This window comes from Sorex fumeus, unplaced genomic scaffold (assembly GCF_029834395.1).
Source record: "Sorex fumeus unplaced genomic scaffold, SorFum_2.1 ptg000008l, whole genome shotgun sequence".
Taxonomy (NCBI): domain Eukaryota; kingdom Metazoa; phylum Chordata; class Mammalia; order Eulipotyphla; family Soricidae; genus Sorex; species Sorex fumeus.
The window spans coordinates 11,438,876-11,462,782 of NW_026606065.1; the positions used below are offsets into that span (position 1 = coordinate 11,438,876).

The 23,907-nt window shown below is 39.8% G+C and overlaps 1 protein-coding gene across 1 annotated transcript in view; it reads right to left on the reverse strand.

Annotated features, from left to right (window-relative positions):
• The window catches only part of KCNQ5 (potassium voltage-gated channel subfamily Q member 5), a 609,327-nt gene that overhangs the window by 62,373 nt on the left and 523,047 nt on the right, over nt 1-23,907 (reverse strand). The window contains 3 exon segments of the mRNA XM_056109768.1: nt 2,942-3,162; nt 13,663-13,689; nt 18,288-18,382. Coding sequence (XP_055965743.1) covers nt 2,942-3,162; nt 13,663-13,689; nt 18,288-18,382 — 343 coding nt within the window.

Consider the following 23,907-nt stretch of genomic DNA (forward strand, 5'->3'; position numbering starts at 1 on the left):
TCTCAGCTCTCGCCCCAGCCTGGAATGCTTAGATTCTTTAATTAACAGCAACAACAAAAATCCTCTTTTGATTTCTTCGTCAAAGCTTTACATATTTAGGGCTGGCGATGTGAGTCAGCTGAAAGCACTTGCCTTGTGTATGTGGCCCTGGGTTGATCCCTAGCAACACACACACACATGCCAAAACAACAACAAAAAAACAACCAAAAAAAAAAAAACCCAAACAAACCCAAACAAAAAAATCCCCAAACCACAAAACCTTCACACATTTAGTATACATAAAGAGGTAGAGATGAACAAAATGAAGAAACAGAATATAATGATGATATTGCAACAAATGGTTCATACGTTGTTAAAAAACTTTCCTGGCCTTTTCTTACAAATACTTGAATTTTTATAGATGCAGAACAAAAATGGAGTAATTGTTAAAATTATCTTTACATGTTAATAACTTTTAAAATTCGAAGTCACTGTCACTGTCCTCCCATTGTTCATCGATTTGCTCTAGCAGGCACCAGTAATGTCTCCAGTGTGAGGTGTGTTGTTACTGTGTTTGGCATATCGAATACGGCACAGGTAGCGTGCCAGACTTTGCCATGTGGGCAAGATACTCTCAGTAGCTTTCTGGGCTCTCCGAGAGGGGTGGAGGAATAGAACCTGGGTCAGCTGGGTAGGCCGTGTACAAGGCAAATGCCCTACCGCTGTGCTATCGCTCCAGCCCAAAATTCGAAGTACTATTAATTTACAACACTAGGTAGGCCAGGTGAAGAGTTTCTCGTACTGGCAATAGTATATATCATATCATGTCTACTACCAAATCCCCATTCAGTCATTTTTAATTTCTAGGATCATTTCTTATATCTTCTATTATTGTGATATATCAGTTTTACACTAGAAATGGAATTGGTAGATGGGATGTATCCAAGCTTAGACATATTATATAAAGACTTCTGATAAATATTGCCAAACTGCCTTCCAGGAGCACTGCATCATTTACATTTAGAAAGCTATTTTGAGTCACCATGCTCTACTGATTTACTGTACAGCTGGGAGTCTGGCTTTCTTGGTCCTCTCTGACGCTTTTCCCATCCTCCGGGTAGGGCCTGGTGACTCCAGTCAATTATGCTGCCACATTTACTTGGAGTTGCCCCGAGAGTAAATTCTACATGACGGTAGTGATGGAGGTGACTGGACTTGTGATCCTTTGCAGCGGGTATATACAAATACTGAATCATTATGTTGTATACTTGAAACCAGTATGTGTCAATCATATCTTCCTTAATTAAAAAAAAAACTGTGTAGGGGCTGGAGTGATAGCACAGCGGGTAGGGAGTTTTGCCTTGCACGCGACTGATCTGGGTTCTATTTCCAGCATCCCATATGGTCCCCCGAGCACTGCCAGGGGTAATTCCTGAGTACAGAGCCAGGAGTAACCCCAGTATATAGCTGGGTGTGACCCAAAAAGCAAAAAAAAAACCCAAAAACCAAAAAACCAAAAAAACCCCCCAAAAACAACAACCATGTATTCTGAATGTACCATAAAGCCTTGCTATTGCCCTGTAGCTGGTCACCCCCTTTTTTCTTTTCTTTTGGGTCACACCCAAGGGTTCTGTGGGGACCATGGGGTGTTGGGGGATCAAACCTCCCTCCTCTCATTCCCGTCCATGCTACTGCTTATAAAGCCTATGCTCCAGGCCTTGAACCCCACTCCTAGCTCTGGTCACTTCTCACTCAGCTATTCATGAGCTTTTAAGAAAATTCCCTGGAGAAGACTGTGGAAACTGGAAAACATGGAGAATTTGTGCTCCCTGTAACTTGGGACACTCGGGCTTGATGGAGGAAGTTTCCATGTCCGTGGAGGGTGTTTTCTGCTCCAGCACCATAGCAGGAACAGGGCAGCCTGACCAAGCCAGCTTTGCCAAGAGGGGCCCTATCAGGTCGGCAACCAGTAGTCGACTTGGAGAACATGACATTCCTAGGGTCATGCAGAATGAAGCGTGAACAGAAGATCATGACATTTGAATGAACTGGGAGCCACATCCAGGCTGAGGTCCCAAGGATTTCCCTGCAGGGACTTGAGGTCACTCTGATTCTGACCTTTAGTTGTGAACTTTATGCCTAAGGCTCCCTGGGCCTGGGAAAATACAGGTTGCACTAGGAAATGAGAGCGGAAGGACTGACAGCTTTTGCACTTTTTTATGCATGAACGAAAGAATCTATTTGATTTTGGGTTTCTGCCAGCAGGCGATCTTGGGGAGGGGGGCAGGCGGTGGGGCGGGGGTTGTACTTAAAAGGGAAGCCAAGTTAATCTTAAGTGAAAAAAGGAAAATGTTTTATAAACATGAAAATTACGTGGCATTTAATACAATGTGTTGGCAAGTAAACCTCTGTAGAATATGATAAAAAATATGTAAATTTCTCCCGAGAAGAGAACTTGAATTCCATTTATCAGTGAATAAGAACCTTCAGTGGGAGCATCTGCAAGGAAGGAGACAAGCATTTTTATTGTCCAGGAGGTGCCATCACCCTTCTCAGTGGGTTTCAAGACAATTTCAAAGCATCTATCCTGGGGTCATTGCTTGTCAAAACTTCCATCCCCATGTCAGACCGTTGGATCTTATCATGAACTTGATCTATGAAGTCACAGACAAGACTAGAAAGGGACAGAGAAATAATATATCGCACTGGAGGGAGGGAAGATTGAATTTTTTGTTCGACTTCTTTGAAATGTAGATTTAACTGCCAAAGTTGCTTCCAAAAGTAAACTTATGTTTCCAACACTTGCCCATGGCAAAGAATAAATTTTCAAGGAAACGAACAATTCTTTCCCTGGGGTTGTTTCCTTCTATCTCCAAGTGATACCACGGAGAATTAATTACTTCATAATCTTGCTGGCTATAGCCGATCAAATTAAAAATGTTTATGGAAAAACAGGGCTTACCGTCGATCACTGGTTTGGGCTGAGAGCTTTTGAGGCGCAGGGAAGGCCGGAAGCGGGTACGGTCGTTGAAGCTCCAGCTCTTCTGCACTTTGGTGGGGCTGCCCTCGGCTGTGATGTCGGTGCTCGGGGACCTCCTGTCACCTACTGAGGCTTGTCTGCTCTTAATACTCTGGCCCCGCGGGCTAGCCATGCGCACTCGCTCCTTAAAACTTAGCTTCTGACTGTGGACAACAGAGGCATGATTATTCCATTTCAAGCAATTTCTTCCACTCCATTTAGGTGAGCAATTGGATGAAGCGCTATATGATCAGTTATTTCAACAGACAAAATGGTGCGAGCAAGTAGGAGCACAGCAATATATTTTTCCCACATTGAAATTCTGAGCTTTATTTCATCTCTCTCTCTGCATTCATCTGGACCCATCTCATTCTGTAGATATACACACCCTTCCTGGATTCCTAGACAGGAGATCTAGTATAGTAGTTTGTGTGCAATTGCATTGCAAATAACCAAGGACTGGTATGGTATTTATTGTATTTTCAAACAGATTTTAGTTTTGACCTCAACTTTTGAGGTTTAAAAAGAGTTGTGTTACATTTGTGAGTATATCTCCTTGTAATTCCTAAATGTTTCTGCAGAAAAATAGGGATGACAGTTACATATCTATATACATTCGGCATGCATTTATAATCCAGGCAAGACTATGATATCCATCAATTCATGCAATCTCATAGCAGATGATCGCCCTATAGATAGAATATTAGACACATAACACTGAACATCGCATTTGCTTTATGCTTATAGTCATACTTGTGAGACAAATACCACACAAGGTAGAACAGCCCTGACACAGAATGATGTGATGACTGATTAATGGAATGAGATGTTACGTTCACTAACACAATTGCCTGCTATGAAGCAGGTTATTGATTTGCTGTGGCAGCTACTGGTAAATCATATTTGCTCAGACCTGGGCTGCTAAAACTGACAACAACAAATTCCAGAGTGCAAACAAATTCTCTCCTTTCCCACAGAGGTGTGGTGGGATATGGTTCGAGGATTTGGATGGATTGGATATCCATTCTACTCCAAAATAGGTTGGATTTCAGAGTTTTGGAGCTCTTGCCTCTGCAAGGAGACAAAACGAGCAACACAGCTAGAGGACTGTTGTGGATGCCACAGTGTTGACACTTCCTTTACCTATCTGTGGCTTTTCTGCTTTCATGTCTAAGCTATGGTGTGATTCTGAAGAGAGGGACAGTGCTCTTGAACGAGAGGCCCCTGAACTCCTCAGGAATGAAGCAGTCAGGGTGGAAGGGCCGGAAGGAAGGAAGGAAGTCTCGGGGAGCAGCTTCCGGTTGGAGGTGGAGCCTGACGGCCTTGCTGCAGCCTCTGCCTGGTGGGCAGTGTTCTCTCTGAGCTGGACACGAGCTCTCTGAGACCAAGTGGAGGACGTGTCTTTTCCACTTACCGCGTTGTCCACTGTCCCCAGCTGCAGCATGCCAACAGCAAATGTGTTTAGTGGATATGTGTTTGGTAGCTAACAAGAAACAGTAACATTAATTTTTTTTCATGCTTAACAAACGATGTTCTAAAAAAGACGCCACATTTTGTGAGTTTACATGAAAATAAATCACACAATGAGCCAAGGTGACCAGGAAGTCCTGGTTGCCATCACCAAGGAGACCATGCAACGGACAGCTCCCCTCTGAAATGCACAAAGCTGAATCCACCGTGACCAGCCCAGGGCACATGCAAAGAACAGATGGGGCAGTGGAGTGATGGGGTCAGGAGTTCTTTGCAAACAAATCCTCGATCCCAGGATTGATCTGTACTCGACAAAGGTGAGATTAAATAGCAGAGTGCATTTAAACAGCAGCAGCAATAACAGCATCAGACTGCAGCCTTTTATTCTCAGCTCTGTTTTCCAAGTCACTCCAAGTCTTTAGATAATTTGAACAAATCCTCAAGGTGACAGTGCCCACCTTATCTACTCTTCTTTTTTTTGCCAAGAATTTCAAATCTTTTTTAGGTCAGCACGTCTGTTGCATCATTTAAATGTATGATGACCTGGTTCAGGAGCATATGCTCATCTTAACTCTTTATTTAGATTATCTTAAGGCTGAAGTCAGCAATGCTATCATTACAAGTGTTCTGCCTATGTTTCATCTAATCTGTTACCTTTCCTGGAAGTAACCTATGCTAATTACTATAGAGAGTGGAGTTTAGTTAAAATAAATCTGTGTTCTCCAAAGTTCAAAAGATATCTCTTTCCTACACCAATAAATGAATAAGAAATAAATAAAAAACATTATACAATTATTTAATATAACATCAGGTTTCTTATTTAAGACTTTCAATTATGGAAAAAGCAAAACTTAAAGTAAGTAGCAGCATCAAATTTGCCATGACTTTTTTTTTCAATAACAAAGTATCTTAAAACAATTCATTCTATGAAAATATTTTATTAACTAATGATGGATGGGAAGTGAAAAGAATACTCACTAAATCTCAGCACTATTTAGTGTCTTTGAAATTAATGCACATTAATTCTAAGTGCCACTTCCCCCCTTTTCTTTCTAAATTGCATCATATTTGCCAGTGTTTCATAGTATAACAATCTTCAAGAGCTATTTTAAAGAGAACTCAATACTGAGTAGATCAGAAAAATAATGTGCTATTTTCACTCTCTACATAACCACATAGGTGAAGATTAAGTTTATAATCCACTTTTTTTTTTTTTGCCACACCCAGCTGTGCTCAGGAACTACTTCTGGCTGGGCTGAGGGCGTTAAATAGGGCTTCAGGGATCTAACCCTGGGTTATCCACAGGCAAGGTAGGTGTTCCATTGACTGTACTATCTCTCCAGCCCCAATCTGGAACTTTAAAACCAACATTTAAACTTATTTTCCAAGGCAGAAATCTGTTCTTGTGTTCTCTTACAGAAAGTTTTTTTTTTTTTAATTATTATTCTCCCCCACACACCACCACTTTGTTTTTCTTTTGGAATTCCACAGAGCATCTCGATTTAAGGACTATAGATCTGATCAGGTGGCTGTTAGTGAAACCACACGCTGATTTAAAATACAGACTTTTCACTGGTCCACTGAACTTTTCATTTTTTCCCCGCGATTTTTTGGTGACATTTATAAATAGGATTTTTTGAGGAAGATTTATGTTAACCGTGTTTTTCGGAGGAATGCCAAGGATTAGCCCCAGGAGACCAACAAGTCAATCTCTCCTTGGAGAAAGTAACCAAAAGTTCGTTGTGGTCATTTATTGCAATATTTCTTAAGTCTGCAATTCCACATTCCCAGCTGAGAGTCAGACTCAGGGGGCCGCAACCTCTCAGCAAGGAATTCTCCCCTCTCTAGGAACCAGCTGTACAAGTTACCCAGACGGCTCAGCATGCAGCCAACCACAGGCCGTTCCCTGCCAGAGAACTGTGTGGCATCGTCTTAACTCCACACTAATCCTCTTGGACTTAGAATGCTGTAGTTATCGGTATGCTTAATTAGGGCTTTAGCCCTTTCGGAGGATAAGCTTTCTATAAATTCTCGCCTCAGGCACAATAAGGCAACTGAGCCATAAACCAATGCAGTGCGTGCAGCAGCAGCAGCTCATTGGTTATCTCACCACCAGGGGGTGCCAAGGGGCTGAGTGCCAGCACTGCGTGGGATGCCTTTGCGTCCTAGGGGGCAGAGAATCAAAGCAGGCAACAGGCAACAAGGAAAAGTACAAGCGGGTTGAACACCTCATTCAAGAAGTCCTTAGGAAAAGTGAGTCTCCGAATAGGGCTCACGTAGGGTGGCTCTGTGTAGCCTGGTCATGCACCTGAGGTTAGTTGGCATTCTCAAATCTCATGTCAATAGCTGGGATGCTGGGTACCTCTGCTTCCGTGAGGTGTACATTCTGAAGAGCTTCTGCTTATTACTACAGAACTTACTAGGAGTGAGGGAAATAGAGCAGCACGTTACTAAGCATTTCGCCACCAGGAACGTGCTTAGGGATGTATTCTTCAACTTCTTTTTTTTTTAAAAACAAAGCCATTGGTTTTTTTTTTTTTCACATATAACTGCACACTACTTAAGCAGAAAATGCTTACGAAGTAGTTTTAATTGTGCTGCTCGAAATATATTCAGTGCTCTTAAGGGTTCAGTTGAAATAATTGTACTTGAAACAGGCATTACAAATGGTGGTCATCTATGGGCGAGCACGTTTCATGTGAAAATGAGAATAGACACATTTTTAGAACATAGCAACCTTTACAGAACTAGCAATACAGCATAGTCTAAATAATTAAATAATTGAGGTACAGAGTATTTCAGAGCCCAGAAATACATTTTACAGGAATCAATATAATATTATTAATTGCTGTGAGACAAAACTTCGGTTCTTGATTTGCTGGAAACACCTGCAGTCATACTTAGTTTAAGAAAACAATTTTCTTATAGAATACGGTTTTTTTTTAAAGAAAGACCTCATGCTGCTAGTGTGTAAAAAATATCTTTTAGTTTTAATTCCTGAGGTATGTTTTTAAAAATCTAAATCCTATTAATAAATATGAATAGAGACCACGCTCCTTTTTTTCTAGTACAAGGAATCAAACCCAGGGCCTCACATGTTAGGCAAGTGCTCTTTTGCTGAACTCCATCCCTTGCCCCAGAGTGACCATTTTGAAAAGATTGCTTTTGAAAAAAAATCTAACTCTTTTGCCAATTGCCACACAATTTTTTTTTTATGGTAGGGGAAAAAGTTCACATCTTACAGTTTTAATAAATAAATAAACAAATAAAACACCAACCCACTTTCAATCCTGGCACCAAAAAAATGAGTCAAAAATATAGGTAGAGGGGAACTGGAGAGATAGCACAGAGGGTAGGGCGTCTGCCTTGCATGTGGCTGACCCAGGTTCACTTCCCAGCATCCCATAGGGTCCCCTGAGCACCGCCAGGAGTTATTCCTGAGTGCAGAGTCAGGAGTAACCCCTGTGCATCAACGGGTGTGACCCAAAAAGCAAAAACAAAACAAAACAAAACAAAACAACCCCCCCAAATATAGGTAGATCACTCATTACATACACAAGGAAGAACATGTAAATAATGGAAAAACAAATGCAGATGAAATCTAAGAACATACAATATTTCCTCTCAATGTCCTGTCAGAACCCAACAAAGTGATCCTCTTTCGTCCTGGCAAAGTAGTTGGTGGATCACAACAGAAGATTGCATGATAACAAAAAATATCATTTATGCTTATATTTTCAAGAAATACATCTCTAGAATGGCCTCACAAGTATTCTTGAAAGCAATTTTATCTAGTCTACTAAGAAATGTGACAGATTTCTGGTAAGGCTTTCCTTATAAATTGCGATTAAAGCAGCTTACCAAGTATTGATTAAGGAGAAAGTAAGCAGAGGCAGAGATTTATAGATAATCCTCAAACTTCTGGTGGTGTGATCTATTCTTGTAGCAATTAAAACTTAACAGATAGGAAGAAGTAGAAGCCTTCCTTGGATCAGTGTGATAACTACCTCACAAGCTACTGAGGACCACAAGCCTTGTCAGGAGGAGGGAGAAGGACATGAGAACTTCTACTGACTGAAACAAAGAGAAGATTTCTAGTTCAAAAATGAGTTGGGAAATTTACTTAGTGGCACTATTAATTAGAATAAAATCAGGAAGCACATTTATACCCTATATAAGATTAGCGTTTTTTTTTTTTCGTGGAAGACTAGAGGAAAGTAAGTGAATAATTAAATGATGTTAAGGAAGTTACATTTTGGGGCTGGAGAGAGAGACTACAGTGGGTACAGGGTTTGCCTTGAACACAGCCAACCTGGGTTCTAGCCCTGGTACCATCTTTGGTCTCCTAAACACTGCAGAAGTGATTCCTGAGCACAGAGCCAGGAGTAAGGACTGCAAACAACCTGCCCTCCTCCCTTCCCACCAAGGAAACTGCATTTAGGGCATTTAATGTCAAAAGAGGAAGAGCAGAGGCTCAATAGAGAGGAACAACAATTTGCATTTGATCCTGTGCCAAAGAAAGTTGAGTTCCTGAGATTGGGAATTGTGTGTGCGTGTGTGTGTGTGTGTGTGTGTGTGTATTGAAAGTGGGTTTATTTTTTATTTATTTATTAAGACTATGATTTTTTTGTTTGTCTTGTTTTGAGGCCATTCCTGGCAGTACTCAGGGCTTCTGGCTCTGTGCTCAGAGATCATTCCTGGTAGGACTTGGAGGATCATATGGGGTGCCAGGGATCGAACATGGATCGACTGTGTGCAAGGCAAACTTCCTATCTGTGGTAATATCACTCTGGCTCCTGAACTGTGATATTTATTATTATTATTATTATTATTATTATTTTGTTTTAGGGCCACGCTAGCAATGCTCAGAGCTTACTCCTGTCTCTGCACTCAGGAATCACTCCTGGCAGTGCTCTGGGACCAGGGATCAAACATGTGTTGGCCATGTTCAAGGTAAGTACCTGCTGTACTATTCCTCTGGCCTCTCTTTCTTATTTTTTGAAGTAGTTGCTTATTTTTTGAAATACATACAACTTATCACTGATAGAACACTTACATGTTTATATGACTTATGTAAAAAGAATCTTCAACAAATTGCTATTCATTTAGGATGCAAACTTAGCAAATTAGGAAATACTAATAATCATCTTCTATCTGATATAAAGCAACAAAGAAAAACACAACAGCTTGTATTGTGGAAATTACACTCAATGCAGCAATTTGATGAAAAGAAATAGGGCACCCAGGTAGAATTAAAATTACATCCATGCATAAATAATTCTGTAACTCAAAAACTAAGATAATGTGAAAACTAATCTAGTATAAATGAAAGTTTGTATTTGAACACTTTTTTTAATTTTTTTGATCTGTTTTGATAAACAAAGTCTTGGAACTGAATTGCTTTCTAAAAGGCCTAATACATCACAGTTAAATTTTGTTTAAGTATAACCCTAATTTCAATGTTGAGAGACCTAGTCTTTGCTTTGGAACAAGTATATTCCAAATCAGGGCAACTAGTTTAGTGTGAAGTTGCAGGAAAGCGTGATGCCCCATTTCATTCTGAAGAGAGAAAAGCCTGACTGCACTTCATAAACGACTGCTGATGTCCAGTTGTAGCCCTCACATTCAGAGAGAGCAGTGCCAGGCTTCAGAAGGCCCGTGCTGGCTGCTGAACTGAATTAATTCATCTACACTTGACTTACTTCCAGATCTTAATACAAGGAAAAATCAAGAGGAGGGATTTGGTAGATCCCTGGCTTGGAGATACCTGGAAGAAGATAGAGTTGGCTCAAGCTTATCTTTTGTGTCTCTCTGAATCCCATCAATAACCTGATGGTTCTCAGTAGTCAAAGTGCTCTGCATTTGGAAAGTATGAATGAACCCATTTGAAACTGGGCCAAACATTAATCAACACAATTTTAAGAGCCAGACCTGCTCTCTTCCAAGGGAGAACTGTCATTATAGATACATTTTCCTTTGTGAATACTCTGCTTGTGTAAGGACACATTTCTCTATTCCTCTGATGGTCCTATTGTTATTAAAATAGTCTTTCTGCATTTTCCGCAATATTATACAGTATTACAAATTCTATTGCCTATGGGACATAAGGCGAAAGATAATGCAATATTAACACAGGAACTTCAGTTTAGTTTCTTCAGATTATTATTAAAACTTTAATTTTTCTCTCTTTTTATATTTATCACTTTTTCCTTGGTGTTTTATCTCCTTTCCCATAACTACTTGATGACAGGGGCATTTTATTGCTTTATGCAAGAGCTTTCTCTTGAACACATTTCTGTCATAGCTTTGAAAAAATTTAAAGGTATTTTTAATGAAGTTGTCTCTTTTTCTTTTTTGGGGGGGGGGCACACCCAACGGTGTTTAAGGCTTGCTCCTGGCCCTGTGCTCAGGGATCACTCCTGGAAGACTCAGGGATCTATATCAAACCTGAAAGCCCTGTTGCAAGGCAAGCGCCCTACCCACTGTACTACTGTTCCAACTCTCTGTCACAGCTTTACACAGGATTATGTGATATATATGAAGACCTAATGTCACGAAGCATAAAGCATTCCATAAGGCATGCATGTTCAACTATAACCCAGGGCATGTTACAAATGGTTTTTGCCAAGGGCCAAATGACCACAGTTCTGATGGTCATCTCTGCGTGTGATTCTCTAAGTCAATAATGTACCTTAGTGGTTCTGCATATATTCAAGCTTATGTGAATCCTTGACAACACTGTCAGCACCGTGTAGAATAAATCTCAAGAGTCTATATATATATGTGAGCATCATGAAATTGAAAACATTTACTTGGTCATCTTTTTGAGTCTTGACAGCTGATCAAGAGATTTATTTTTGGACTTTAGAGCACAATTTCCATAGTCCCGGTCTAATACTGTTCTGTTCTCTGTTTTGCTAACATTTCAAGAAAGTGTCGTCTCACTGGGTCTGTCCAAGGTGAAGCTTCACTCAGGACTCCACGGAGATCTTGCTTACACATGTTTTACAAATCTCCACATGATTCACTAACTTCTTTTTCCATGTCAGTGGCTCTGTTTGGAGAATGAGCTCAGGACAGGTGACCTAGGAAGTTGGTAGCAAAGATGATCTCTGCCTTTAGAATTTGGAGACAAACTACTCTATGAGACTATACATTAAGAGCTCCTGAGACAAGGAACTCTTCTCAAACATCACCCAAAAGACTCAAAAATGACTTTTGATGCTATAGCAGAAGAGAAATCACAAATAATTTATTTTTTTGCATTCTATTTTTCAACAGAAAGGTGGTGGGGTTTGACATCTAGCCAAAAGAGGATGAAAAGGTCCAAAGCGATCAGAACAACTCTTCTCTAGTCAACGTCAAGGTTGTTCTGATTCTAATGATCAGAACATCTTTTGGCAAGAGATCTTTCTAAGTGGAAAAGAGTAACCCTTTCAGCTACTCAGCGGTAGCTGGAAATTTCACCTAGAAATACCCAATACCCCTTGCTTTGACTCCACCTAGCTAACAAATCAAGAAGGGATCCAATGTCAGACTCTGTGTGGGCTTAAGTCTGCGAAGGAGTGCGTGATGTATGCTCTGACACTTATGCCATCCAAAAGGAATATTTAGGCTTGTGAATCTTTATTTTAAAAACGTTTTTTAAATTGTTTTTTTGCCCCACACCCCACAGTGTTCAGTGCTCACTCCTGGCTCTGTGCTCAGAGATCACTCCTGGTTGGGCTCCGGGGACTGTGTGTGTACCAGAATTGAATTTATTTCGACTGTTTGCAAGGCAAGTGCCTTACCTGCTGCACTATCACTTGCTCTAGCCCCATTAACCTTTATTTTTAAATAACCGTTCTGAGGGCTATATTGGGGGTCCAAGGCCATTTGGGGAGACCCATGCAGTGCTGAGGGCATAACTTAGGGACTTGAATGTGCAAAACAGGTATTCTTCCTTTGAAGCCACATCCCTGGGTTCTGTGATTTATGAATTTTTTATTTTTTTTGTGAAGCAAGATTTGTTTGATTGAAGCTTATTTAGAAAGATGTGAGTAGAGAGAGGGAGAAGTACATGTTTGAGAGAGAACACAGGCTTCTCCAGAGTAGAAATAGGCACGCAAAGAAACATCGAGACAAGCAAGCGAGATACATATTCACGGGAGAACATGGGCTGGAAGAGCAAAAGCACAAACTTTGCAAGTGTCAACCAATAAAATGCAAAAGCAGATGACCTGGAGGCTAATCACCCCCAAGGAACTTCCAAAATTACTTTTAGCCCTAAATAAAACCATTTAATGGGATGAAAGTCATTAAGACAACATCACAAAGCTAAAGAAATAAACCCAGGCCAACACCTTGGGCTCAACTGGGAGCAGAGTGATGCCCACGTGTCCTGTCTACCGGAACTGGAACTGCAAGAATAGAGGGAAGCGACTTTTGGTCTTTCTTCCCCTCCAGGCACCTGCAATTCTCTGTGGGTTCTGCCTCTGTGGCTGCTCCTTAGACAGTGCTGGGATCTACCTGGGCCTGGGTCTCAGGTCATGGCTCCTCAAGCAAGGCCCTTCCTGGCTCTTACTAACGCAGATGAAAGCTCAGGAAAATGTCCTCCAATTCCAGTCCCTCTAGGCAACTCTCTGCTACGAATATGACAAAGCATTTTCTCTGGAGGCCAGAGAGAATGACTGCATTATCTGTTAAGTTTCTCTTTTGAAAGCAAACCGGAGTAAACCGCAGCCCAATGAGCTGGGCATGTCACGGAGAGATTGTTCTAGCCTCTTGTACACAATGTTCCTTTCTCGGGGGAAAAAAAATAAAAAACCAAAACAATTTCTTACTCTAAAAGAAGGACCCTAATGAAGGGGAATAGATGTGCTGCTTCCTGGGATGTGAATACTTAGACTAAGATTTCTGTTGGGGAAAATGGTAGCAAGGACTAGCCAAGGGCCATAATTATTACCCTCCTTTTCCCCCACTCCCAGAATGTTCCAGGCCTTGCAGATTATAAAAACAGTAGTGTGTTAGGGAAAGATACACCCAAGGGGATGGGGAACGATCAATAAAACAGCATCCTTTGCAGGCAATCTTGTGAAAAGGTCACTTTTGATCATCTTGTATTTGTGGATCGATTTTACTCACACGAGACACAGTTAAAGCATCTGTTAGGCATCAGATTTATAAACAAACGTAGCAGAAGAGAAATCACAAACCTGCTTGATGCTTCCCCTTGCTCTTTCCTTCAGGTGCGTGCAGACAAAGAGAAACAATGATAAACGGGTAAATACATTTATAGCACTTGTTAATGACCATGTTGGAGATTGGGGAACTTGATGTAATCCTCTTCCAGCAAAAGCCACAGAGGCAGTTCTCTAATTTAGACTAATCCAACCCAACCTGGTAGCACAGATTCTTTGTGGAACAGACTTGATACTGCATAACACTTAGCAAGATCTGTCCTACCCACATATAACCAAAAGCTACAGATGCCTTAAGCTAAAGTTATCCACGACTAAGAAGAAGAGGTTCCAAGCAAATCAGCTTTAGCAAAGACTCCTAGAAAGGTACTGGCTACACTTTAGCTTCGGTCCTTGTGTATCTGTGCTTTAGGCATAAATTTGAGTTTTTTAATCTGAATTTGTTAATGTGTGATTGTAGCTTTGAGATTTAAATTCTTGTTGAGGTAGGTATTTTTTTGTTTGATTCTTTTTTTTTTTTTTTTGACCCATACCTGGAGATACTCAGGTTCTGCTGATTCTGCACTCAGGTATTACTTCTAGAGTGCTGGGGGGTGGGGGGGGGAATTGGGTTCCCGGGGATAGAACACAGGTTGGCCACATGCAAAGCAAGTGTCCGGTTACCCACTGTACTATTGGTCTGGCCCCAGCTTTGGTTTTTATATTTGAAGCATGTGACACATAGGAAATCAATCAGAACTCTTCTAGCCCAGTGATGGGTGCCTTTTTTTTTTTTTAATAACCCGCTGTTGCAAATTCAGTTCTTTGCAACAGGGTAAAAAGCTCTCTAATCTTTGCAAATGAGTCAAATGTCCTTGGGCAGACACCACATTTCCTTGTGAATTCATCTTGATTTTCTTATGACTAATTGAAGCCACTGAATTAGATAATATCTATATTCTGACTTTTTAAGGTGCCACATGGCCCGCTTGGAGTCTGATACTTCCCTGTAGCTTCTTAAAATATCTGACTCATTCTCTGAAATAGCACATGTCCCTGTGTTTCACCCTGTGCAGAGCCCTCCTCTCCCTTTGAGAAGAAAATCAAGAAAAGCATATTCTTTTTAGAAATCTTTCTTTCCTACGTCTGACACAACAACTGCTAAGGCCTCTAAAGTGTGTGTGAGAGTCAAACCAGATCAGAATGGTGAGAGTAAGAAACTGCTGGTTTGGGGCTGGAGCGATAGCACAGCGGGTAGGGCGTTTGTCTTGCACGCGGCCAACCCGGGTTGATTCCCAGCATCCCATATGGTCCCCCGAGCACCGCCAGGAGTAATTCCTGAGTGCATGAACCAGGAGTAACTCCTGTGCATCGCTGGGTGTGACCTAAAAAGCAAAAAACAAACAAACAAAAAAAAACAAAAAAACAAAAAAACAACAAAACAAAACTGCTGGTTTGTATCCATGGTGGATTTGAGCTGCTATCGCATTTCCACAGTTTCCCCCCAGAATTGTGTTACACATTTCTCTACCCATCCTATTGCCTGTGAGGCAGTTTTCGAGTCAAAGCAAGGGTTGATGTTTTTCAAAGATAACTGCATGGAAGGTAATGCTTGCCCTTGCTGGGGCTGATACATCTCTTCCCTCTCACCTAGTTAAAGTTACAAGTCCTAATGCTCCCTAATTGCTCCTCCAAACTTACTACACTTCTCTCCACCACGAGCACATATTGTTGTATATTTTACTACATTATTGAGTTTGAATGTTTTTCCCAATATCCTTTGACTATTTTTGCAGGGTTGAAAACCACATACTTTTCTCTTCTAGTGCTTTATTCCTAGTGCCAGAGCTATGTCTTGCCACAAAGTAGGTGTTCAATGCATACTTGCTGAATTAGAAGTGCTTAAGCTCTAATGTTACACTGCAAAGAAAAAGAAGTTGTAAATGCGTCTGTTTTTTTTCCTAACTGCATTCAGTAAACCAGTTAGTTAGAAGTGTAAAAATATTCCTGGGAGTCCTGTAGCTTATTTTCTCACAAACCTAGAAGCAGTTTAAAGTAGATTTGCTTCCTTAAGCAAAAAGCCTAAACTTGGATTCAGGGACTCCATGAATACATTGAAGTGGTATGCAAAGTTTTGAGTTTTTGGGTTTTTTTTTTTGAGTTTTTGTGCATTGAATATTTTTCCTTAGGAAAGGGGTCATAATTTCTATCACAATCTCAATGACTTAAGGAAGAAAACAACAACTACAATGATTAGGAACCACTACAGTTTGGAAAATTGAAGATTGAGATACAACAACATTCAGTTTTCCTTGAACTTGGTCTGTGATATTTTGGATAATGACGAGGTTTTAGGTAAACTGAGGCTGAGAATCAGAGCATAATGAGGTGCAAGGAGAGGAGAGTGAAATGAGTGGTTGATAGCCACAGGAGAAAAGGATGAATGCAGAATGTTCATGTAATTTCTCCTCCTCCACCACTTCACTTAAAATAGGGAAAGAACCATAGGAAAGAGAGGAGAGGAACTATATAAGTAAAATAATAGCTTGTGCACTGGGAGAATTGAACGAATTGAAATCATTAGATAGCTTTATTCCGGGCTATTCAACCACTTTGTATCTGAAAATAGCAGGAAGTCATAATAGACTATTATAATAATAAATTATAATAATAAATAAAATTAATTATAAATAAAACAAATTAAAAATAAATAAATAAAAAACAAATAAATAAAAATAAACAAAAATTAATAAATACAAACAAAACAAACACTGTCCTCCTGTTGTTCATCGATTTGCTCGAGCGGGCCCAGTAACATCTCCATTTTGAGACTTGTTGTTACTGTGTTTGCCAGACTTTGCGGTGTGGGTGAGATATTCTCAGTAGCTTGCCGGACTCTCTCAGAGAGGCGGAGGAATCGAACCTGGCTTGGCCGGGCTGGCTGCGCGCAAGGCAAATGCCCTACTGCTGTGCTATTGCTCCAGCGATTTTATAAATTAAATAAATAGAATAAATAAAATAAAAAAATAATAATAATAATAAATGAAAATAATAAAGAATAATACAAGTGTATTATAATACACTACTACTACTACTCTCATCTGTTAATCAAAAACTCTTTTTTGGTGTTTCTACTACTCTTAAGACATCCACCTACTAACCTTTATGGAAAGAAGGATTTCTATTAATTCTTATTTCTGATTTCCCTAAGGGATAGATAATACAAGGGCTATGTGTCTTTGTCATTTTTAAATATCATATCCTTGAAAGAGTCTCATCCTTGATAAAGAAAATTCAAGTAATTCTTAGGAACCATATGAAAGGAGAATTCTCACCCACATTTTTATTCAACAGCCTCCAGGCTTCCCCCCCTTTCTTGACTTCCATCTTTTCTAAAGTCCTGGAGCTTTATGCTTATCTCTGTCAGGGGTACCCACAAGTTTTGAGCCCAACATCCAGGAAACCTGTGTCAACAGAGCTTAGAAATCATCTTGACCAGATTTTGACCTTCACTTGGTGGGTGGGAAAATGAAGACCCAGGACAGGACGGGAAATGGAATGGAGCTGGTCAGTGAATGAAGGAACTGCTGAGTCACAGTAGTTAGATGTACAGAATCCTAAAAGCCAGGGGGATAACAGTTTCGTTGGGCTAAGAGGAGGAATAGCTGGTGTTTGTGAAAAGAAGTCAGATAAGCAACTTCTGAACCACCTGGGGAACTATTAGAGTCTGGCAAGGCAGCTCACAGAAAGCTTCTCTAGATTGACTTGCTTTAATGAGATGTGCACTGCTACTTGAGCAGAGCCCATAATTCCAGGACTGAACATTTTTGAAAAATCCAAGTCAATGGAATGACTGGATGGATCATCATTTTTCTAGTTCTTCTCTCTTCTCAGACATGGGGTAGGATTGCTTTTCCCATCCTTGCTGAATTTAGGCATGGTTAGAAGATTTGCTTTCGTCAATGAACTGTAAATGGAAGTAATATCCTAATAACATTTCAAAAGCAGGGCCATACCTGGCAGTATTTGAGGGCCAGGTACCACGTCTGTTGATGCTCAGGGAACCTTATGGTGGTAAGGGCTTTTCATACGCTTTACTACTTGTTCTATCTCCTCGGCCCCATACTATTATGTTTTGAATGCTAGTTCTGTGTTTTAATCTGATTGGTCCCATGGTCTCATTATAAACTGTAACACTATTCAAATCCTGGCTCTCCCTTGATTTGCCATGGACATTAGTGTAATCCACAAGCAAAAGCTCAAGGTTCACCCTATAAGCCAGGATAGTGGAGGGACTTAAAAGTGTCAAGATATATTATTTTCAAAGGGCTCTCAAATTGGGGTCAGACGATAGATGCAGTTTCGAAAAACTACTAATTTTCAAGAACCATGCAACTCACCTTTAGAATTCTGGTGAACTTTGTGAGATGAGATATAAGAAAATAAGCATAAAATAGTAGGAATTTATCACTTTAAATTATGAACCTGGTCTGCATATGCAAGGAACTATACTGACTCTGTTTCCTTTGGTGCATGAGTTGCTACTAATCGGGTGTGAATCTTTCAAAGAGCAACAGGAGTAAGACAAGTCAAAAAATCAAGATGTGTGATATGGCTTGAAGAGACTCGGTCACAGTGCCAGCTGTCACACGGATACCTACTTGGTGGGACTGCAGGTGTGCAAGGCCTTCAAGTGTGGCTTCCAAGTTGCAATGGAAACAGATTTCTCATCAGCTGCATAACTCCGCCAAACGCACTGCACGCAGCATCCAGAAGTACATGCACAGAGAGAAGAAAAAGAGAGAAGAAAATAGAATGAAATGAAAAAGGGGATTAGTAAGTTAATGTACAGGAAGAATCTTCTCTTTGTCAGAGTGAGCTCTGAGCAATGCCCAGAGGATGCTGAAGACTGTTTTGGCATTTTTCTGCCAGCTGTTCAAAATATTCTGCCACAGGGATAGAAATACTTGGCAAAATAACTCAAATCAAACAAAAAGCAAATCAGTTTTTGAGTATCAAAAATTTGATATAAGGCTATTTTTGAGGCGGCAAGGGATTGATAAGACCTTCCTCAAGGGAAACTAACTGAATAGAAATGTGCGTTTCAAGAACCAGCTTGTGTCTTATCACTACTTGATAAAGTTGAGGTAAAACACTTCTGAGAAAGCACAATGATATTATGAAACTAACCAGTAACTCCACAGTAAATTAGTGACTGTCAGGTTTCATCAATGATATAGTGAAATACCCTTAAGTTGAACTATGGAGTCTTCTAATGTTAAAAGTGAAGACAGGGATAGCAAAAGACAGGACTTTGGGAAAATATTATACAGGAAGATGCTTGGAATGTGCTTAATGATTTAATGCCATGGCTAAAGATATGTTTATAGCTCTTTGATATGAAACATAAGCTCTGTTATATACCTCATATAATTATATCTGACATTTATAATAGAGTGTTTTATCTAATTTTCACAATTAGGATGTGGATTAAGATCCCTAATTTTATACATGAAAAAAGAAAGGCTCAGATAAACGAAGAGATTTACTCTAGGGGCTGGAGAGATAGGACAGCAGGGGAGGGCTCTGCTCTGGCCCTCTGTTGTATAGATATATCTATACAACTCCTCCAGACCACCTCTCTACTGAAGGCCCCTTGAACCCTGCCATCTGTTACTCCCCATTAGTGTCTTCTTGCTAACTCCTCAATTTCTTTTCCTCTCTGTCATTGTCTTTCCAATATCCTGAGGTCGAGGGTGATGGTGTTATTCCCTTTGATACCTTGCATTTTTCTAGGTCAGTTATTCTATTAGCACAGATAAGTGAAACCATTAGTCCTTCTTCTGCTTTACTTCACTCAATGTAATATCTTCTAGGTCCATCCAGATTGCAGCAAATTTTATGATTTTATCATTTCTTGATGCTGCATTGTACATTTTCATAACCCACTCATCTGTCTTTGGATACCTGGGTTGAGTCTATCTGTTAGCTATTGTACTATTGTATTACAAGGACATATGGTGTGCATATATCCTTCTGAATGAGTGTTTTTTTTTGTCCTGGGAGTAGACATCCAGAAGTAGAATTTCTGGGTCTTATGGAAGCTCAGTTCTTACTTTACTTGGAACTTTCCAGACTGCTTTTTACAGGGGTTGAACCAGACAATACTTCATCAGCAGTGGATGACAGTTCATTTCTCATCACATCCCACCCATAAAGATTGCTCCCAGTATTTTTGATATGTGTCATTCCCATTGATGTAAGATAATATTTCATTGTCATCTTAATTTAGAATTTACTAATAACAAGTGATGTTGAGCAACTTTTAAATGTGTTTGTTGGATGTTTGTCTTCAGAGAAATGATCGTTCACTTCCTTTCCCCATTTTTTAATAGGATTTTTGGATCATTCATTTCTGTGAGTACTTTAGATATCCTTGATATCAACCCTTTATCTGATGTGTTGAGTGCAAATATTTTCCTCTTCAATTTGGTGTCTTTTACTTTATAGCTCATGTTTCTTTTGCCATGCAGGAATTATTTAATTTGGTGTAGTCCCATTTATTTTATTTATTTTTTATTTTATTATTATTATTATTATTCACGTTCCGGTCACGGTCCTCCCGTTGTTCATCGATTTGCTTGAGCGGGCCCAGTAACATCTCCATCATGAGACTTGTTGTTACTGTGTTTGGCATATCGAGTACGTCACGGGTAGCTTGCCAGGTTCTGCCGTGCGGGCGAGATACTCTCGATAGCTTGCCAGGCTCTCCGAGAGGGGCGGAGGACTCGAACTTGAGTCGGCCATGTTGGCTGCGTGCAAGGCAAACACCCTACCACTGTGCTATCGTTCCAGCCCATTATTATTATTATTGTTATTAATTTTTATTAGTGAGACACCATGAGGTACAGTTGTAGACTTACAAATTTTTGTGCTTGAGTTTCAATTATACAATGATCAAATACCCATCCCTTCACCAGTGCCCATTTCCCACCACCACGGATCCCAGTATCCCTTCCACCCCCCCCCCCCCATCCCACCCTGCCTCTGTGGCAGGGCATTCCCTTTTGTTCTCTCTCTCCTATTGGGTGTTGTGGTTTGAAAAAGAGGCAATGGGTGACAATCATATTTGGTCTATAGTCTACTTTCAGTATGCTTCTCCCATCCTGGGAGGATCCTCCCAACACCCTTTATTTGGTGCTCCCTTCTCTATCTGAGCACCCCTTTCCCCTAGCATGTGTGGCTGGCCTCCAAGCCATGGAGTAAAATTCCTGGTACTAATCTCGGCACCATTCTTGGGTGTTAGTCTCCTATTTTGTTACTTTATGTTCCCCAGATGAATGCAATCTTTCTATGCCTATCCCTTTCTTTCTGAGTCATTTCACTTAACATGATACTTTCCATGTAGTACCACTTGTATGTGAATTTCATGACTTCATCTTTTCTAACAGCTACATAGTACTCCATTGTGTAGATGTACCAAAGTTTCTTTAACCAGTCATCTGTTCTCGGGCACTCAGGTGTTTTCCAGATTCTGGCTATTGTAAAGAGTGCTGCAATGAACAAACAAGTGCAGATGTCACTTTGACTATACATTTTTGCCTCTCTGGGATATATTCCCAATGCCATTTATTTTTTAATTCTGTTGCCTTTGACTATAGCATTATGTCACTGAAGACCTCTTTGAGATCCAAACCTTGAAGCATTCCGCCTATATTTTCCTCATTGTACTTTATGGTTTCCGGAGTCAGATCTCAGGGTCTTCATTCTACTTTGAGTTGACCTTAGGTATGAGATATGGATCCAGCTTTATTTTTTAAAATATGGTTCTTTTATGATTTTTAAATATACAAAAGCTATGGAGAAAAGTGATCTACTATTTTTTTCTGAAGAATCAGTAAATCAGTTTATACTAAAAAAAGTTCGAAAATTAATACTGCCTTGGGAAAGCTGGTACTATCTATTAGACTGAACACAAATATCCTATGGTATAGCTACAGCTACAACTGCTTTTATATGTGTGTATACACATATTCAGTAGAAATGCTTAAATATATTAATAAATATTCACTATTATATTCAGAACAGTATTATTCTTTTTTTTTTTTTGTCTGTTTGGTTTTTGGGATACACCCAGAGATACTCAGTGTAAACACATGGAATGTATGATAACTTCTCTAGCAACACCCAGAAAGATCTGTGGGCCAGAAATCCAACGGTGTGATAGCATAGATGAATGCTTTCTTCTTTCTTTCTTTCTTTCTTTCTTTCTTTCTTTCTTTCTTTCTTTCTTTCTTTCTTTTCTTCTTTCTTTCCTTCTTTCTTTCTTTCTTTCTTTCTTTCTTTCTTTCTTTCTTTCTTTCTTTCTTTCTTTGTTTTATTGGTGAATCACCGTGAGGTAGTTACACACTTATAAACTTTTGTGCTTGCGTTTCAGTCATACAATGATCGAATACCCATCCCTCCACCAGTGTCCATTCTCCACCACCAATGATCTGAGTATCCCTCCCACCACCCCGATCCCATCCCCCCACCCCACCCTGCCTCTGTGGCAGGGCATTCCCTTTTGTTCTCTCTTTCCTTTTGGTATTATAGTTTGCAATAGAGGCATTGAGTGACCACTGTGTTCGATCTATAGTCTACATTTGGCACTCATAGATGGATGCTTTAATTAAACAATGTTCATAGACCACATATCATATGTGAACGTCTTCAAACAGTTTGAAATCAATGTTCATATGGGACTAGTAGCACTAGTCTGTGCATTGTTCGTGACCAGTGGGGTGGGATGACAAGGGGAATTCTAAATAACAATACAAGAAGAACAACAGCAATATGGGACCAGGACCTTACCTACCAATCTTAAAAAGATTTTAGGGCAAAAGAGGCCAATCTCTGAAAATTGAAGCTTTTCTTAACAATGAGGCCAGCTTCTTAATCTTTAGTTTAAAAAAAAAATCTTAGTTTTTTTCATTACTCTTATCCTAAAAAAGACAAAAAGCAAGTGGTATCTGTTTCAGGACTGATTAGTTAACAGTACAAAAGGATACAGAAAGGGTAACTCTATTATTCTTATTCTCAAGTAGTTTTTGTCCTGTTCGTTCACTCCATTAATTACTCTATGAATTGAAACCCCAAGGGTATAATGATATGATGAAGTAGCTGATGATCCTATATTTATTTTTCTTGCCTTATAATTTTTTAAAATATACTTTGTTCATTTTTGTGTTTTGATGTTTTCATATTTAAAACTCAAGATGTATAGTAGTTACCAAGGAAAAATTATGCCCAGAGGGATTTAATTTACATGGCAAAAAATTCCAAAGGATGAATGAACAATAAGGAAAATGAAAGTTAAATTTTTCAAATGACCCTCATGCTCTAGGCAGCAAAACAAATAAAAAATCATTGTCACTGTCACTGTCCTCCCCTTGTCCTCCACCCCTCTCGGAAGTAAAAAAATATGATATATAATTATATGTGTAACATCAGTACATTTAAGTTCTTAGAAAGAATTTAGTTGATATTGACGGGAGTATTACAGTCATGCTTATATTTGACACTTCCTGTGATTTTTAAAATTTCAGTTGTTCATTAAAAGGTACAACTAATATGGAAATTTCCAAGGTACAAAATTTAAGATGTCAGAGAACTAAAGATTTAGGATGAAAACCAGCAGTCCCCTTTTCTACCTTACTTCATACTGGTTTCTATTAGAGGCAGAGACAGAGAGACGGAGAGACACAGAGAGAGACAGAGAGACAGAGACAGAGACAGAGAGACGGAGACAGAGAGACAGAGAGGCAGAGAAGTGCCTGCCACACAGGCAGGCAGGGGGAGAGGGAGGTAGAATGGGAAGCTGGGGACATTGGTGGTGGAAAATGAACACTGGTGAAGAGATGGGTGTTGGAACATTTTATAACTGAAATTTAATCATGAACAACTTTGCAACTCTGTATCTCACAGTGATTCTACTCAAACCAAACCAAACCAAACCAAACCAAACCAAACCAAACCAAACCAAACCAAACCAAGTTCCCTTAGTTTCCTTGTACTTCTTTTTGGAGGTACTCCTTTTAGTTATGCTCTTGGCCTGCTGCAAGGTCATCGAGTTCTCTCTTTTTTGCTTGTTTATTCTTCTATTTTATGTTTCTTTCTAGATTTTAGTAGGACTAAAAGAGAACTGAGTGACTCTTGCAAGAGTCAAGTAAGTAACTTAAAGGAATATCTCAGAAAAGAAAAATACAGGGAAACTGAGGGAAGAGTTTTATTCTCACAAAC